The sequence below is a fragment of the Biomphalaria glabrata genome, chromosome 2 (genome assembly GCF_947242115.1).
Source record: "Biomphalaria glabrata chromosome 2, xgBioGlab47.1, whole genome shotgun sequence".
NCBI classification, from domain to species: domain Eukaryota; kingdom Metazoa; phylum Mollusca; class Gastropoda; family Planorbidae; genus Biomphalaria; species Biomphalaria glabrata.
In genome coordinates this window covers 40,836,544-40,853,358 of record NC_074712.1, presented here as the reverse complement: position 1 = coordinate 40,853,358, position 16,815 = coordinate 40,836,544, and the positions used below count along the sequence as shown (strand labels likewise).

At 39.8% G+C, this 16,815-nt stretch overlaps 1 protein-coding gene across 14 annotated transcripts in view; it reads right to left on the bottom strand.

Moving 5' to 3' along the window:
• Positions 1-16,815, bottom strand: part of LOC106054487 (cGMP-dependent protein kinase 1-like) — a 275,978-nt gene that overhangs the window by 67,110 nt on the left and 192,053 nt on the right. For all 14 annotated transcript variants that reach the window (XM_056020546.1, XM_056020547.1, XM_056020548.1 and 11 more), the window contains exons 5-6: positions 10,784-10,897; positions 7,745-7,850 (exon numbers count right to left, since the gene is read on the bottom strand). In XM_056020546.1, the coding sequence (XP_055876521.1) occupies positions 7,745-7,850; positions 10,784-10,897 (220 nt within the window). The remainder of the gene's footprint in view (positions 1-7,744; positions 7,851-10,783; positions 10,898-16,815) is intronic.

The following is a 16,815-nucleotide window of genomic DNA, read 5'->3' as shown; positions in this document are numbered from 1 at the left end:
GACCAGATATAACGACCAGATGTAACAGAGAGATGTAACGACCAGATGTAACAGAGAGATGTAACGACCAAATGTAACGACCAGATAAAACGACCAGATGTAACAGAGAGATGTAACGACCAGATATAACGACCAGATGTAACAGAGAGATGTAACGACCAGATGTAACGACCAGATGTAACAGAGAGATGTAACGACCAGATGTAACAGAGAGATGTAACGACCAGATGTAACGACCAGATGTAACAGAGAGATGTAACGACCAGATGTAACGACCAGATGTAACAGAGAGATGTAACGACCAGATGTACTAGAGAGATGTAACGACCAGATATAACAGAGAGATGTAACGACCAGATGTAACAGAGAGATGTAAGACCAGATGTAACAGAGAGATGTAACGACCAGATGTAACGACCAGATGTAACAGAGAGATGTAACGACCAGTTGTAACAGAGATGTAACGACCAGATATAACAGAGAGATGTAACGACCAGATGTAACGACCAGATGTAACAGAGAGATGTAACGACCAGATATAACAGAGAGATGTAACGACAAGATGTAACATAGAGATGTAACGACCAGATGTAACAGAGAGATGTAAAGACCAGATGTAACAGAGAGATGTAACGACCAGATATAACGACCAGATGTAACAGAGAGATGTAACGACCAGATATAACAGAGAGATGTAAAGACCAGATGTAACAGAGAGATGTAAAGACCAGATGTAACAGAGAGATGTAAAGCCCAGATGTAACAGAGAGATGTAAAGACCAGATGTAACAGAGAGATGTAAAGCCCAGATGTAACAGAGAGATGTAAAGACCAGATATAACAGAGAGATGTAACGACAAGATGTAACATAGAGATGTAACGACCAGATGTAACAGAGAGATGTAACGACCAGATGTAACAGAGAGATGTAACGACCCGATGTAACAGAAAGATGTAACGACCAGATATAACGACCAGATGTAACAGAGAGATGTAACGACCAGATGAAACAGAGAGATGTAACGACCAGACATAACGACCAGATGTAACAGAGAGATGTAACGACCGGATGTAACAGAGAGATGTAACGACCAGATATAACGACCAGATGTAACAGAGAGAAGTAACGACCAGATATAACGACCAGATGTAACAGAGAGATGTAACGACCAGATGTAACAGAGAGATGTAACGACCAGATGTAACAGAGAGATGTAACGACCAGATGTAACGACCAGATATAACAGAGAGATGTAACGACCAGATATAACGGCCAGATGTAACAGAGAGATGTAATGACCAGATGTAACGACCAGATATAACGACCAGATGTAACAGCGAGATGTAACGACCAGATGAAACAGAGAGATGTAACGACCAGACATAACGACCAGATGTAACAGAGAGATGTAACGACCGGATGTAACAGAGAGATGTAACGACCAGATATAACGACCAGATGTAACAGAGAGAAGTAACGACCAGATATAACGGCCAGATGTAACAGAGAGATGTAACGACCAGATGTAACAGAGAGATGTAACGACCAAATGTAACGACCAGATAAAACGACCAGATGTAACAGAGAGATGTAACGACCAGATATAACGACCAGATGTAACAGAGAGATGTAACGACCAGATGTAATGACCAGATGTAACAGAGAGATGTAACGACCAGATGTAACAGAGAGATGTAACGACCAGATATAACAGAGAGATGTAACGACCAGATGTAACGGCCAGATATAACGACCAGATGTAACAGAGAGATGTAACGACCAGATATAACGACCAGATGTAACAGAGAGATGTAACGACCATATGTAACAGAGAGATGTAACGACCAGATGTAACGACCAGATGTAACAGAGAGATGTAACGACCAGATGTAACAGAGAGATGTAAGACCAGATGTAACAGAGAGATGTAACGACCAGATGTAACGGCCAGATATAACGACCAGATGTAACAGAGAGATGTAACGACCAGATATAACGACCAGATGTAACAGAGAGATGTAACGACCAGATGTAACAGAGAGATGTAACGACCATATGTAACAGAGAGATGTAACGACCAGATGTAACGACCAGATGTAACAGAGAGATGTAACGACCAGATGTAACAGAGAGATGTAACGACCATATGTAACAGAGAGATGTAACGACCAGATGTAACAGAGAGATGTAACGACCATATGTAACAGAGAGATGTAACGACCAGATGTAACGACCAGATGTAACAGAGAGATGTAACGACCAGATGTAACAGAGAGATGTAAGACCAGATGTAACAGAGAGATGTAACGACCAGATGTAACGACCAGATGTAACAGAGAGATGTAACGACCAGATGTAACAAATAGATGTAACGACCAGATATAACAGAGAGATGTAACGACCAGATACAACAGAGAGATTTAGAGCCAGATGTAACAGAGAGATGTAAGACCAGATGTAACAGAGAGATGTAACGACCAGATGTAACAGAGAGATGTAAGACCAGATGTAACAGAGAGATGTAACGACCAGATGTAACGACCAGATCTAACAGAGAGATGTAACGACCAGATGTAACAGAGTGATGTAACGACCAGATGTAACAGAGAGATGTAACGACCAGATGTAACGACCAGATATAACGACCAGATGTAACAGAGAGATGTAACGACCAGATGTAACGACCAGATGTAACAGAGAGATGTAACGACCAGATGTACTAGAGAGATGCAACGATAAGATATAACAGAGAGATGTAACGACCAGATACAGCAGAGAGATTTAGAGCCAGATGTAACAGAGAGATGTAACGACCAGATGTAACAGAGATGTAACGACCAGATGTAACAGAGAGATGTAACGACCAGATGTAACGACCAGATATAACGACCAGATGTAACAGAGAGATGTAACGACCAGATGTAACGACCAGATGTAACAGAGAGATGTAACGACCAGATGTACTAGAGAGATGTAACGACTAGATATAACAGAGAGATGTAACGACCAGATACAACAGAGAGATGTTACGACCAGATACAACAGAGAGATTTAGAGCCAGATGTAACAGAGAGTTGTAAAGACCAGATCTAACAGAGAGATGTAACGACCAGATGTAACAGAGAGATGTAACGACCAGATGTAACAGAGAGATGTAACGATCAGATGTAACAGAGAGATGTAACGACCAGATGTAACAGAGAGATGTAACGACCAGATGTAACGACCAGATGTAACAGAGAGATGTAACGACCAGATGTAACAGAGAGATGTAAGACCAGATGTAACAGAGAGATGTAACGACCAGATGTAACGGCCAGATATAACGACCAGATGTAACAGAGAGATGTAACGACCAGATATAACGACCAGATGTAACAGAGAGATGTAACGACCAGATGTAACAGAGAGATGTAACGACCATATGTAACAGAGAGATGTAACGACCAGATGTAACGACCAGATGTAACAGAGAGATGTAACGACCAGATGTAACAGAGAGATGTAACGACCATATGTAACAGAGAGATGTAACGACCAGATGTAACAGAGAGATGTAACGACCATATGTAACAGAGAGATGTAACGACCAGATGTAACGACCAGATGTAACAGAGAGATGTAACGACCAGATGTAACAGAGAGATGTAAGACCAGATGTAACAGAGAGATGTAACGACCAGATGTAACGACCAGATGTAACAGAGAGATGTAACGACCAGATGTAACAAATAGATGTAACGACCAGATATAACAGAGAGATGTAACGACCAGATACAACAGAGAGATTTAGAGCCAGATGTAACAGAGAGATGTAAGACCAGATGTAACAGAGAGATGTAACGACCAGATGTAACAGAGAGATGTAAGACCAGATGTAACAGAGAGATGTAACGACCAGATGTAACGACCAGATCTAACAGAGAGATGTAACGACCAGATGTAACAGAGTGATGTAACGACCAGATGTAACAGAGAGATGTAACGACCAGATGTAACGACCAGATATAACGACCAGATGTAACAGAGAGATGTAACGACCAGATGTAACGACCAGATGTAACAGAGAGATGTAACGACCAGATGTACTAGAGAGATGCAACGATAAGATATAACAGAGAGATGTAACGACCAGATACAGCAGAGAGATTTAGAGCCAGATGTAACAGAGAGATGTAACGACCAGATGTAACAGAGATGTAACGACCAGATGTAACAGAGAGATGTAACGACCAGATGTAACGACCAGATATAACGACCAGATGTAACAGAGAGATGTAACGACCAGATGTAACGACCAGATGTAACAGAGAGATGTAACGACCAGATGTACTAGAGAGATGTAACGACTAGATATAACAGAGAGATGTAACGACCAGATACAACAGAGAGATGTTACGACCAGATACAACAGAGAGATTTAGAGCCAGATGTAACAGAGAGTTGTAAAGACCAGATCTAACAGAGAGATGTAACGACCAGATGTAACAGAGAGATGTAACGACCAGATGTAACAGAGAGATGTAACGATCAGATGTAACAGAGAGATGTAACGACCAGATGTAACAGAGATGTAACGACTAGATGTAACGACCAGATGTAACAACCAGATGTAACAGAGAGATGTAACGACCAGATGTAACAGTGAGATGTAACGAACAGATATAACAGAGAGATTTTATGACCAGATGTAACAGAGATGTAAAGACCAGATCTAACAGAGAGATGTAACGACCAGATGTAACGACCAGATGTAACAGAGCGATGTAATAGAGAGATGTAACATAGAGATGTAACGACCAGATGTAACAGAGAGATGTATCGACCAGATGTAACAGAGAGATGTAACGACCAGATGTAACAGAGAGATGTAACGACCAGATGTAACATAGAGATGTAACGATCAGATGTAACAGAGAGATGTAACGACCAGATGTAACAGAGAGATGTAACAGAGAGATGTAACGACCAGATGTAACGACCAGATGTAACGACCAGATGTAACAGAGAGATGTAAAGACCAGGTGTAACAGGGAGATGTAACGACCAGGTGTAACAGAGAGATGTAAAGACCAGATGTAACAGAGAAATTTAAAGACCAGATGTAACAGAGAGATGTAAAGACCAGATGTGCGGGAGAAGTAGCGTGCAGATGTCTCTTGCTAGAGTTAAAGTGTTAGGGAGAATGAAGTCCTCCTTCTTGTACGTTATTGCCTTACTTTTAATGAACAGTACCTGGGTTTTTTAAAAAGTGAAGACATAAGTATAACAGTACCTGGGTTTTTAAATGTCAAGACATAAGTATAACAGTACCTGGGTTTTTAAATGTCAAGACATAAGTACAACAGTGCCTGGGTTTTTAAATGTCAAGACATAAGTATAACAGTGCCTGGGTTTTTAAATGTCAAGACATAAGTATAACAGTACCTGGGTTTTTAAATGTCAAGACATAAGTATAACAGTGCCTGGGTTTTTAAATGTCAAGACATAAGTATAACAGTACCTGGGTTTTTAAATGTCAAGATATAAGTATAACAGTACCTGGGTTTTTAAATGTCAAGATATAAGTATAACAGTGCCTGGGTTTTTAAATGTCAAGACATAAGTATAACAGTACCTGGGTTTTTAAATGTCAAGATATAAGTATAACAGTGCCTGGGTTTTTAAATATCAACACATAAGTATAACAGTACTTGGGTTTTTAAATGTCAAGACATAAGTATAACAGTGCCTGGGTTTTTAAATGTCAAGACATAAGTATAACAGTGCCTGGGTTTTTAAATGTCAAGACATAAGTATAACAGTGCCTGGGTTTTTAAATGTCAAGACATAAGTATAAAAGTACCTGGGTTTTTTAATGTCAAGACATAAGTATAACAGTGCCTGGGTTTTTAAATGTCAAGACATAAGTATAACAGTGCCTGGGTTTTTAAATATCAAGACATAAGTATAACAGTACCTGGGTTTTTAAATATCAAGACATAAGTATAACAGTACCTGGGTTTTTAAATATCAAGATATAAGTATAACAGAACCTGGGTTTTTAAATATCAAGACATAAGTATAACAGTACCTGGGTTTTTAAATATCAAGACATAAGTATAACAGTAGCTGGGTTTTTAAATATCAAGACATAAGTATAACAGTACCTAGGTTTCTAAATGTCAAGACATAAGTATAACAGTATCTGGGTTTTTAAATATCAAGACATAAGTATAACAGTACCTGGGTTTTTAAATATCAAGACATAAGTATAACAGTAGCTGGGTTTTTAAATATCAAGACATAAGTATAACAGTACCTGGGTTTTTAAATGTCAAGACATAAGTATAACAGTGCCTGGGTTTTTAAATGTCAAGACATAAGTATAGCAGTGCCTGGGTTTTTAAATGTCAAGACATAAGTATAAAAGTGCCTGGGTTTTTTAATGTCAAGACATAAGTATAACAGTGCCTGGGTTTTTAAATGTCAAGACATAAGTATAACAGTGCCTGGGTTTTTAAATATCAAGACATAAGTATAACAGTAGCTGGGTTTTTAAATATCAAGACATAAGTATAACAGTACCTGGGTTTTTAAATATCAAGATATAAGTATAACAGTACCTGGGTTTTTAAATATCAAGACATAAGTATAACAGTACCTGGGTTTTTAAATATCAAGACATAAGTATAACAGTAGCTGGGTTTTTAAATCTCAAGACATAAGTATAACAGTACCTGGGTTTCTAAATGTCAAGACATAAGTATAACAGTACCTGGGTTTTTAAATATCAAGACATAAGTATAACAGTACCTGGGTTTTTAAATATCAAGACATAAGTATAACAGTAGCTGGGTTTTTAAATATCAAGACATAAGTATAACAGTACCTGGGTTTCTAAATGTCAAGACATAAGTATAACAGTAGCTGGGTTTTTAAATATCAAGACATAAGTATAACAGTACCTGGGTTTCTAAATGTCAAGACATAAGTATAACAGTAGCTGGGTTTCTAAATGTCAAGACATAAGCATAACAGTACCTGGGTTTCTAAATGTCAAGACATAAGAATTTCAAAAATACATTCAAATCTCATTCGATCCTAGATTTCTTTTTAATGAAAACATTATTTAAGAATTCCTTTCTCTGTCGACAGGCTCAACTTTCCCCACGTCCCTGTTAATTCACACGGAAGGCCGAAAGTATTCCAGTAGATAAAGATGTGCCCCACAGTTGCCACATGAGTGAGTGCACATAACCCAGTCATAAATACTTAGCTCTCGTAGATCTAGTTTTCTTCAACTGAGAGCAATCAGAAGTATAGTCTCACTACATTAGACGAGCATAGTCCAAGCTAACTAGATCCATTCACACAGTAATAGCCAAGCGTTATGGTAGTCATTACCTATGAGATTTGTTTCTGATTCATTTGTGGCGCTCTCAGATCTGTATTTCTCTAATCAAGAGTTAGAAGCTTTGGTCTTATAGAGATATTTATTTCTCTGATAATGTTCAGATATTAACGTGTAAATAATATTTTTAAATGACTTATTCATTTTTTGTTCCGCTAAACTATTGTACTTTTAAAAATTCTTTGGACACATTAAAGTCAATCATGTATCCCAATTTATAATTATAAGACTCACACACGTATACTGGTAAACTAGAAACATATGTTCGTGACTGTCACGAAGCGATACGATACGACACAAGGGATCGCAAGGTTATGTCACGATACGAGACTCACACTAATAGCTGTTACCTTTTGAGAAAAGCCATATTCTCTTCCCGTTTCTGAAGTCCGGTCTTCATCATGATCGTCTGGAAGACTCTGCGGTCAAGAACCCAGAGAGTTGTGCTGGTCATTGCTGGACAACAGAGAGAGAACGGTAACATTACGTGCATACATTTATATCTATTTTAAAATTCTGGACAAAGATTTTCAGGTTGTTCAAACCATCTTCCAAAAGTCTGCAAAGGATCTTCCAATGTTATCAAGTCTTCCCCAGCTCAGTATCCCCAACTTTTACCCTCCTAGTTCTACAACTTCAACATTCATGACTTCTTCAACTTGTCTAAGTTGTTGAACTGGCTTTAATCAATTTCACTTATGTCAACGGTCAACCAGAAAGAAAAAAAAAAGATTACAGAGACGACAGTGGTGGATATCCTTGTTGTACTTGCAGAAACCATCTAGAAAAAGCACCAAAATAGATTATACCTCTGCCAAGGTCGAGATGAAAATATATGTCCGGCTCATGTGCTCGCCTCCAATTAATTTGACCCTTCGAGTAAAATTTGAGATGGAGTTTCATTATTATATCTTGCAAGCCTAAGAAAATGGAAGACATTTACAGTTTAGGTCCGTTCCTGGATATAATTACGATGGGAATCTTGATGTTTAAGATCTAGATTAAGAAAATGCTGTGATAAGTGATTTAGGGCAACAAATATACATATTGTTGTAACCCTGCCTTGCACCAGTGCTTGAGGTGCGCCCTAGTGAACGTAAACAGGAAGAGACTAGAACGGAGAGAATAACAGTGCATCAGGGATTGTGAAGAGTCTGAATGTTTGGGAAACTAAGAAGAAGCCAGCTTTTGGTGCTGCCTGAAGGTTGTAGTAGGGACCTGGAGCGAAGCGGGGAAGGCTGTCGTTGGTCCACATTCGGGTTAAGTAGCAAAGGGCTGGTATACTTAGTAGTGAGACTCTGAGGAAGCTGAAGGATGAATCATCATGTTATGTGTTTACCCTAGTGAATAAACACAACTATTATTTCCTGTTAAACTGTGTTGAGTTGCATGCCTATTCGTTGAGTGCCTAACCTAGAGTTACAACAACTGGTGTCAGAAGTGGGATTTGGGCAGCTCAACGAAAGGAAAGAATGGCAACGCTTAGGAAGCTAGATGAACTTAGCTGTAAACAGTTAAAAGAGGAGCTCCGAGCCAGGGAGCTGAGGATCTTCTGTGCAAAAGAAAAAATGAGAGCCAGTCTTTGGCAGGCTCTTGTTGATGAAGGGGAGGATCCGGAAATATACCTGTTTGAGGTAGAACCAGATATTGGTGAGGTGCTGAACACCATGCAGAACTGGTTAAGTGAACTTTGTACCTTCCAGGATTCGATGAATCATTCTATGGACAAACTGATACGTAACGTGCAAGGCCAGATCAATCCTATAAGAGAGAGGAGTCTAACATCATTCAACAACAATGAACCGTTACTCATTCAAGACTGTGGCTGTACTGATAGTTACAAAGAATGCGTCAATCTTAACAAGAAGCACAAAGATGAACAGAAAGAGACAGTCGAAGCAATAGAAGAAGTCTGCTACGCGACTGAAACTTTTACTGTACCAGCTTTGAGTGCAACAATGACCTGGACGGAGCAGGAAAACTTTGAGCCTGCGTTAGAGCCTGTCATTTTGGACCTTAAGGACCCCTGTCGATCTGCCAGTACCTACGAGGGGAACTTGAATTTTGATTGTTGCATTCAGGTGGTAAGCAACAACTGTACATGCGGTGCTTCACGAAGGGAGTGCAAATGTCAAGAAACCCGTCAACAGGGTCTGAAACCAGTGGACTTCGATACTTCTGTTTTCACCAACGAGAGAGGCTCTGAAGGTGGTCAGAGGAACCCTGCAGCTGATGGACTTTTGCACCTGAAACGTTGTAAAGGTGCCTTACAGACAATTCTCCCTGAGACGGCTGAGGCTGACAGTTTGTTAAACAGCGTGGCTTCATGTGGGTCTACAGCTCTTTCACAAGTCATCCTTAGAAAGGGCCTGATGAAGCGCAGTTCTGAATCAACTGCATTAACAACAACAAGAGCTGTCACTACCACTCGATGTGTCAGGTGGCTGACGCCAGCGACAACCGTCAGGATGGAGAGGCCACGTTTGCGACATCGTGTCGAAAGAAACTTGGTCAACTGGAGAAGGAGAAAACGGCACCTGCAGAGAGCAGTGTGGATAGCTTTGTGGGGAGCACGCTCCATGCAATCTGTGACTCCCACTGACCGACCTCCACCTGCATTGATCAACCGTGAACATATTTCTTTTCGGGACGAAAAGACTAAGGTGGGGGTAGTGTTGTAACCCTGCCTTGCACCAGTGCTTGAGGTGCGCCCTAGTGAACGTAAACAGGAAGAGACTAGAACGGAGAGAATAACAGTGCATCAGGGGTTGTGAAGAGTCTGAATGTTTGGGAAACTAAGAAGAAGCCAGCTTTTGGTGCTGCCTGAAGGTTGTAGTAGGGACCTGGAGCGAAGCGGGGAAGGCTGTCGTTGGTCCACATTCGGGTTAAGTAGCAAAGGGCTGGTATACTTAGTAGTGAGACTCTGAGGAAGCTGAAGGATGAATCATCATGTTATGTGTTTACCCTAGTGAATAAACACAACTATTATTTCCTGTTAAACTGTGTTGAGTTGCATGCCTATTCGTTGAGTGCCTAACCTAGAGTTACAACAATATTAAAAAAATGTACTCAATGAAAAACACGGAGTCCCCCCCCCTTTCTTATAGTAGATATTTGCAGACGACTGCTTGTGAGGAAAGAGAACAAAGAGAAACTGGTCAGCAGAGGTGTCAAGACTTCACTGTGGGTGCTGGATTGGAAATACATTTTAAGTGCCTTTAGTATTTTAAAGGCTGAATATTTGTTTGACTATGTATGTGTGTGTGTGTGTGTGTGTGTGTGTGTGTGTGAACAGGAGACAATGGTAGAGGGAGAAAGAGTGAGTGTGTATAAGAGAGAGCGAAAGAGAGTTAATCTAAATCTCTTCACTAACAAAAGAGTCTCTTTACCTTTCACAGATGCTGTTCTCTTACAGTTGTATAAAATGGCCAGCTCACCAAACAGACCCCCGGACTTGATCTCACCAAGTCTCTTGTCATCTTTGTGAACCTCCAAGACGCCATCTAGTGAGAGAGAGAGAGAGAGAGAGAGAATTGCTGAAGTTCCACTAAAAGTAAGAGCATGTAATTAAGTCATATTCAACACATAGTCCTATAGTTGGGTCAAATAAAACGATTACAAACATCAACTAAAACTACTAAGCAGTTTGTGTATATTGTATTGTGTGTGTATATCAACCTGGTAAAACTCCGTTACATACTGACAAGAAATTGAAATAGATGTGGTAAAGAACTGGGGGATTACGTATCGTCTTTTTCTAAAAAAAATTTAAGCCGACTCGAGCTCAGATGTTAAAGGTTCTAAAATAATAAAAGTAAAAACAATATTTAAAAAAGACTTTCACTGTCCTAAGAATTCCTTCTAACAACTATTTTCTGACACCACCAGAATGTGTGTTTGAATAGCAAAATGTGTTTCAAACGTGCACAATTTGCTTTGAAGATCTTCAAAATATGTTCACAGCATCATCAGAAATTCAGAATGTATTTTAAACATTTTCTCATTTTACAACAAAAACATAATACATACTAATACATAGTAACATATAACATACTAGTACACAATACATTATACATACAACAGCCTAGTACATAATAATTGATAATACTGTTGTAACTCTAAGGCAGATACTCAAAGTCTCAACGAAAGGTAGGAGGTAATACTAAACAATGTATTTATTTACAGCTATCAACAAATAGTTAGACTTGGACTTCCGCTATCAAGTCACAGGGAGTAATGCCTTAAGTCCGCTATAAAGTCACAGGGAGTAATGCCTTAAGTCCGCTATAAAGTCATAGGGAGTAATGCCTTAAGTCCGCTATAAAGTCATAGGGAGTAATGCCTTAAGTCCGCTATAAAGTCATAGGGAGTAATGCCTTAAGTCTGCTATAAAGTCATAGGGAGTAATGCCTTAAGTCCGCTATAAAGTCACAGGGAGTAATGCCTTAAGTCCGCTATAAAGTCATAGGGAGTAATGCCTTAAGTCTGCTATAAAGTCATAGGGAGTAATGCCTTAAGTCCGCTATAAAGTCATAGGGAGTAATGCCTTAAGTCCGCTATAAAGTCACAGGGAGTAATGCCTTAAGTCTGCTATAAAGTCATAGGGAGTAATGCCTTAAGTCCGCTATAAAGTCACAGGGAGTAATGCCTTATGTCCGCTATAAAGTCACAGGGAGTAATGCCTTAAGTCCGCTATAAAGTCACAGGGAGTAATGCCTTAAGTCCGCTATAAAGTCACAGGGAGTAATGCCTTAAGTCCGCTATAAAGTCACAGGGAGTAATGCCTTAAGTCTGCTATAAAGTCATAGGGAGTAATGCCTTAAGTCTGCTATAAAGTCACAGGGAGTAATGCCTTAAGTCTGCTATAAAGTCACAGGGAGTAATGCCTTAAGTCCGCTATAAAGTCATAGGGAGTAATGCCTTAAGTCCGCTATAAAGTCATAGGGAGTAATGCCTTAAGTCCGCTATAAAGTCACAGGGAGTAATGCCTTAAGTCTGCTATAAAGTCACAGGGAGTAATGCCTTAAGTCCGCTATAAAGTCATAGGGAGTAATGCCTTAAGTCTGCTATAAAGTCACAGGGAGTAATGCCTTAAGTCCGCTATAAAGTCATAGGGAGTAATGCCTTAAGTCCGCTATAAAGTCACAGGGAGTAATGCCTTAAGTCTGCTATAAAGTCACAGGGAGTAATGCCTTAAGTCCGCTATAAAGTCACAGGGAGTAATGCCTTAAGTCTGCTATAAAGTCACAGGGAGTAATGCCTTATGTCCGCTATAAAGTCATAGGGAGTAATGCCTTATGTCCGCTATAAAGTCATAGGGAGTAATGTCTTAAGTTCTAAGAGTCCTACTTCATACCAGAACAGCAGCACAGACCACCGACACACTTCCCAGTGTCGCTCCAGATCTCCCAAACAGTTTCCTAGTATCACACAGGACAGCACTCAGCCCCAGACTGTTCAGACTCCCATGACTTTTGCCAGATCTACAACAGTCCTTCTCCCTGTCTTAACATGTCTTCCACTCCGTGTGTTGAATGGCGCTCTGATGCGCACCATCAGTCTGGCTCGGGAGCGGAGTTACAACAATACATTTGGAAAAGGTCTTTCAGTTTGTTCAGACCATCTTCAGAAAGTCTGCGAAGGATCTTCAAATCTTAGCACTGCTTCCCTCATCTCTCACATCTTGCAGACTTGACGAGACCGAAGTCTTGTTACCATCTGAGCTTATGCAGGTCACATTGTGCCCATTGACCAGGGTTCCTCATACTGTGTATGCCTTAGCCACAGCCAATACTAACACTGTCTTGCATGATGGATGACAAATTGAACACGACATCGTCCAGAAACAAAAATAAGGGAAGGGGACGCTACCCAATACTTGTAAGTAAAGAACGAGCAGACGATCAATGAATTCTATTTCCATTTAAAGAAGGGCCGTCACTCTAAGGCTCTAAGGGTAAGTTGTCCACATTTCTTCCAGTAGAAAAACAAAATTAAGAGTAAAAAAATTGAGTGCTGATATTTTGTTTTGCCTGTACTTTGATAATAGCGTTTAACATCATAAAGTTATTGATAATACACCCTTGAAGAAGATATTAATACAGATATGCAGATGAGGAAAATTATATATAGATAACCAACCAATCATACACCTGACACGTTTGCTCAACGTAATTAGGAAGTATATCACAGATGTAATATTTTTTAGCATATAGCTAATAGCCTATCAGCGCAAAGCTTCATATTATTTTTTAAAAATGCAGAATGTCCTACTTGTGCAAAATGGCCTCATCAGAGTTACAGCTGTTGCAGCAATTCTAAGGGACATTCCGGAGGAGGTACAAATGTCAGTCAGGTATTTCAAAATATGCGCAATTGGGCTGAGTTTTTAAAAGCCCCAAAACACCTTCGCACAGACTTGATTAAGAAACCAGCACGCATGTACAAATGTTTATGCATCAGATGCTTACACCAAAACGTAGATCTATAGATTAACAATATAACATAATTTATGGATATTTTTGTGTGTTTTTACTTGAACGTTTAAATGTCTGGAAACTGTGTGACAGGAACTTCGCGAGGACCAACATTTGTTCTTTTGAAAGACCAAGAAAACCTGGTGTGTGTGTGTGTGTGTCTTCTTAGTTAGAGCAGCAGACTTCCGGCACTACTTCTCCCCCCCTCTCCCCCAAACACTTTGAAGATGAAGGGGAAACAATGTACATTTCAATTAAGTACAAGTTCAGTCACTAGAAGCTTCGAGCTAACAGTAGCAGGTGTTCACATAGGGCCTCATAGGCGGACACACACACACACACACACACACACACATGATGTCAGGGGCAATGACGAGATGCACACGGTATAAAGGACACATCCTATTCTCCCAGTGCGTTAACATTACCATCAAGGATGACCACCGTTTATTTTTAATGCCCAACTTTGTCACATGTTGAAATTAAACAGATTTAAATAAAAAGGGGGAGAGGAGCTTATTGCTACTTAAACTCCTCGACGGCTCCCATTGGTCAGTCGTACTCACACATGACATCACTCAAACTAACAATCTAAGCACAGGAATTGTTGCGGATTAACATGAACAGTATTTAAAACATCAAGTTAAACAGAAGTAATATATGTACAACTGTACATTTATAAGTTTGTTAGTATATGTGCAGTCATACCTGTTGATTTTTTTAACGACAGACTTTGTCCCTAGAGAATGAGGCTTTATTGTCCTATATCAGATACTCGCTCCAAATTTTGTTTTATATTCAATCATGAGAGAAACTCGCTTCAAATTTTGTTTTATATTAAATCATGAGAGACACTTGGTCTACGTCCTACTAACTGTTCCTTCTGGTAGCTCTACATTGGAGCCAAGAAAAGTCCAGTTGTTCATTCCATTAGCTCTACATTGGAGCCAAGAAAAGTCCAGTTGTTCATTCCAGTAGCTCTACATTGGAGCCAAGAAAAGTCCAGTTGTTCATTCCATTAGCTCTACATTGGAGCCAAGAAAGTCCAGTTGTTCATTCCATTAGCTCTACATTGGAGCCAAGAAAAGTCCAGATGTTCATTCCATTAGCTCTACATAGGAGCAAAGAAAAGTCCAGATGTTCATTCCATTAGCTCTACATTGGAGCAAAGAAAAGTCCAGATGTTCATTCCATTAGCTCTACATTGGAGCCAAGAAAAGTCCAGATGTTCATTCCATTAGCTCTACATTGGAGCCAAGAAAAGTTCCAGATGTTCATTCCATTAGCTCTACATTGGAGCCAAGAAAAGTCCAGATGTTCATTCCATTAGCTCTACATAGGAGCAAAGAAAAGTCCAGATGTTCATTCCATTAGCTCTACATTGGAGCAAAGAAAAGTCCAGATGTTCATTCCATTAGCTCTACATTGGAGCCAAGAAAAGTCCAGATGTTCATTCCATTAGCTCTACATTGGAGCCAAGAAAAGTTCCAGATGTTCATTCCATTAGCTCTACATTGGAGCCAAGAAAAGTCCAGATGTTCATTCCATTAGCTCTACATTGGAGCCAAGAAAAGTTCCAGATGTTCATTCCATTAGCTCTACATTGGAGCCAAGAAAAGTCCAGATGTTCATTCCATTAGCTCTACATTGGAGCCAAGAAAAGTCCAGATGTTCATTCCATTAGCTCTACATTGGAGCCAAGAAAAGTTCCAGATGTTCATTCCATTAGCTCTACATTGGAGCCAAGAAAAGTCCAGATGTTCATTCCATTAGCTCTACATTGGAGCCAAGAAAAGTTCCAGATGTTCATTCCATTAGCTCTACATTGGAGCCAAGAAAAGTCCAGATGTTCATTCCATTAGCTCTACATTGGAGCCAAGAAAAGTCCAGATGTTCATTCCATTAGCTCTACATTGGAGCCAAGAAAAGTTCCAGATGTTCATTCCATTAGCTCTACATTGGAGCCAAGAAAAGTACAGATGTTCATTCCATTAGCTCTACATTGGAGCCAAGAAAAGTTCCAGATGTTCATTCCATTAGCTCTACATTGGAGCCAAGAAAAGTACAGATGTTCATTCCATTAGCTCTACATTGGAGCCAAGAAAAGTTCCAGATGTTCATTCCATTAGCTCTACATTGGAGCCAAGAAAAGTACAGATGTTCATTCCATTAGCTCTACATTGGAGCCAAGAAAAGTTCCAGATGTTCATTCCATTAGCTCTACATTGGAGCCAAGAAAAGTCCAGATGTTCATTCCATTAGCTCTACATTGGAGCCAAGAAAAGTCCAGATGTTCATTCCATTAGCTCTACTTCAGGAACTGAAGCGGCTTTAGTTCTTCGGCTTCTCTCGGTCAACAGACCATCTTGCGTCATAGACCTACACCCCTCTCGTCCCACTCATCGGTTCCCCACAAATCGCCCCCCCTCCCCAAATAACGTTTACTGTTTCGCTTCTCATTTCTCTTGTCCTCTGGTCAAGTCGATGGAAGACCCAAAAGAACTTGGACTCAAATGTAACAATAATTATCTAAAACCAATATTGGCTTGAAATGTCAGAGAGAATAAACACAGATTGAAGAGTTATATTAGTTTGTAGTCCGTCTTTCATGCTCCACGGATGTCTGGGAGGAAAAAAAAAGCTTGAACCAAAACTAGTTGGTAGAATGGACATTTCCCCTCAGAACTGACAAGACGCCATTTGTGTACTAAGGGAATAATTTCTCTCCTTTTATAAAGCCCAGACCAAAAAAAACACCAAAACCTAGAATGCGCTTTGCTACATTTTAAAAAAATTGTCTGGTCAAATGTCTGGTAGAAAGACTTGGAAGAGCTAGTTTTTAAGTTTCTGGAACTGAATGTATAGACCAAAGCATTCTAAACTAAGAAACATATTGACCAATTTAATGGGTTGACCAATTCAATGTGTTATCTAGTTTAATGAGT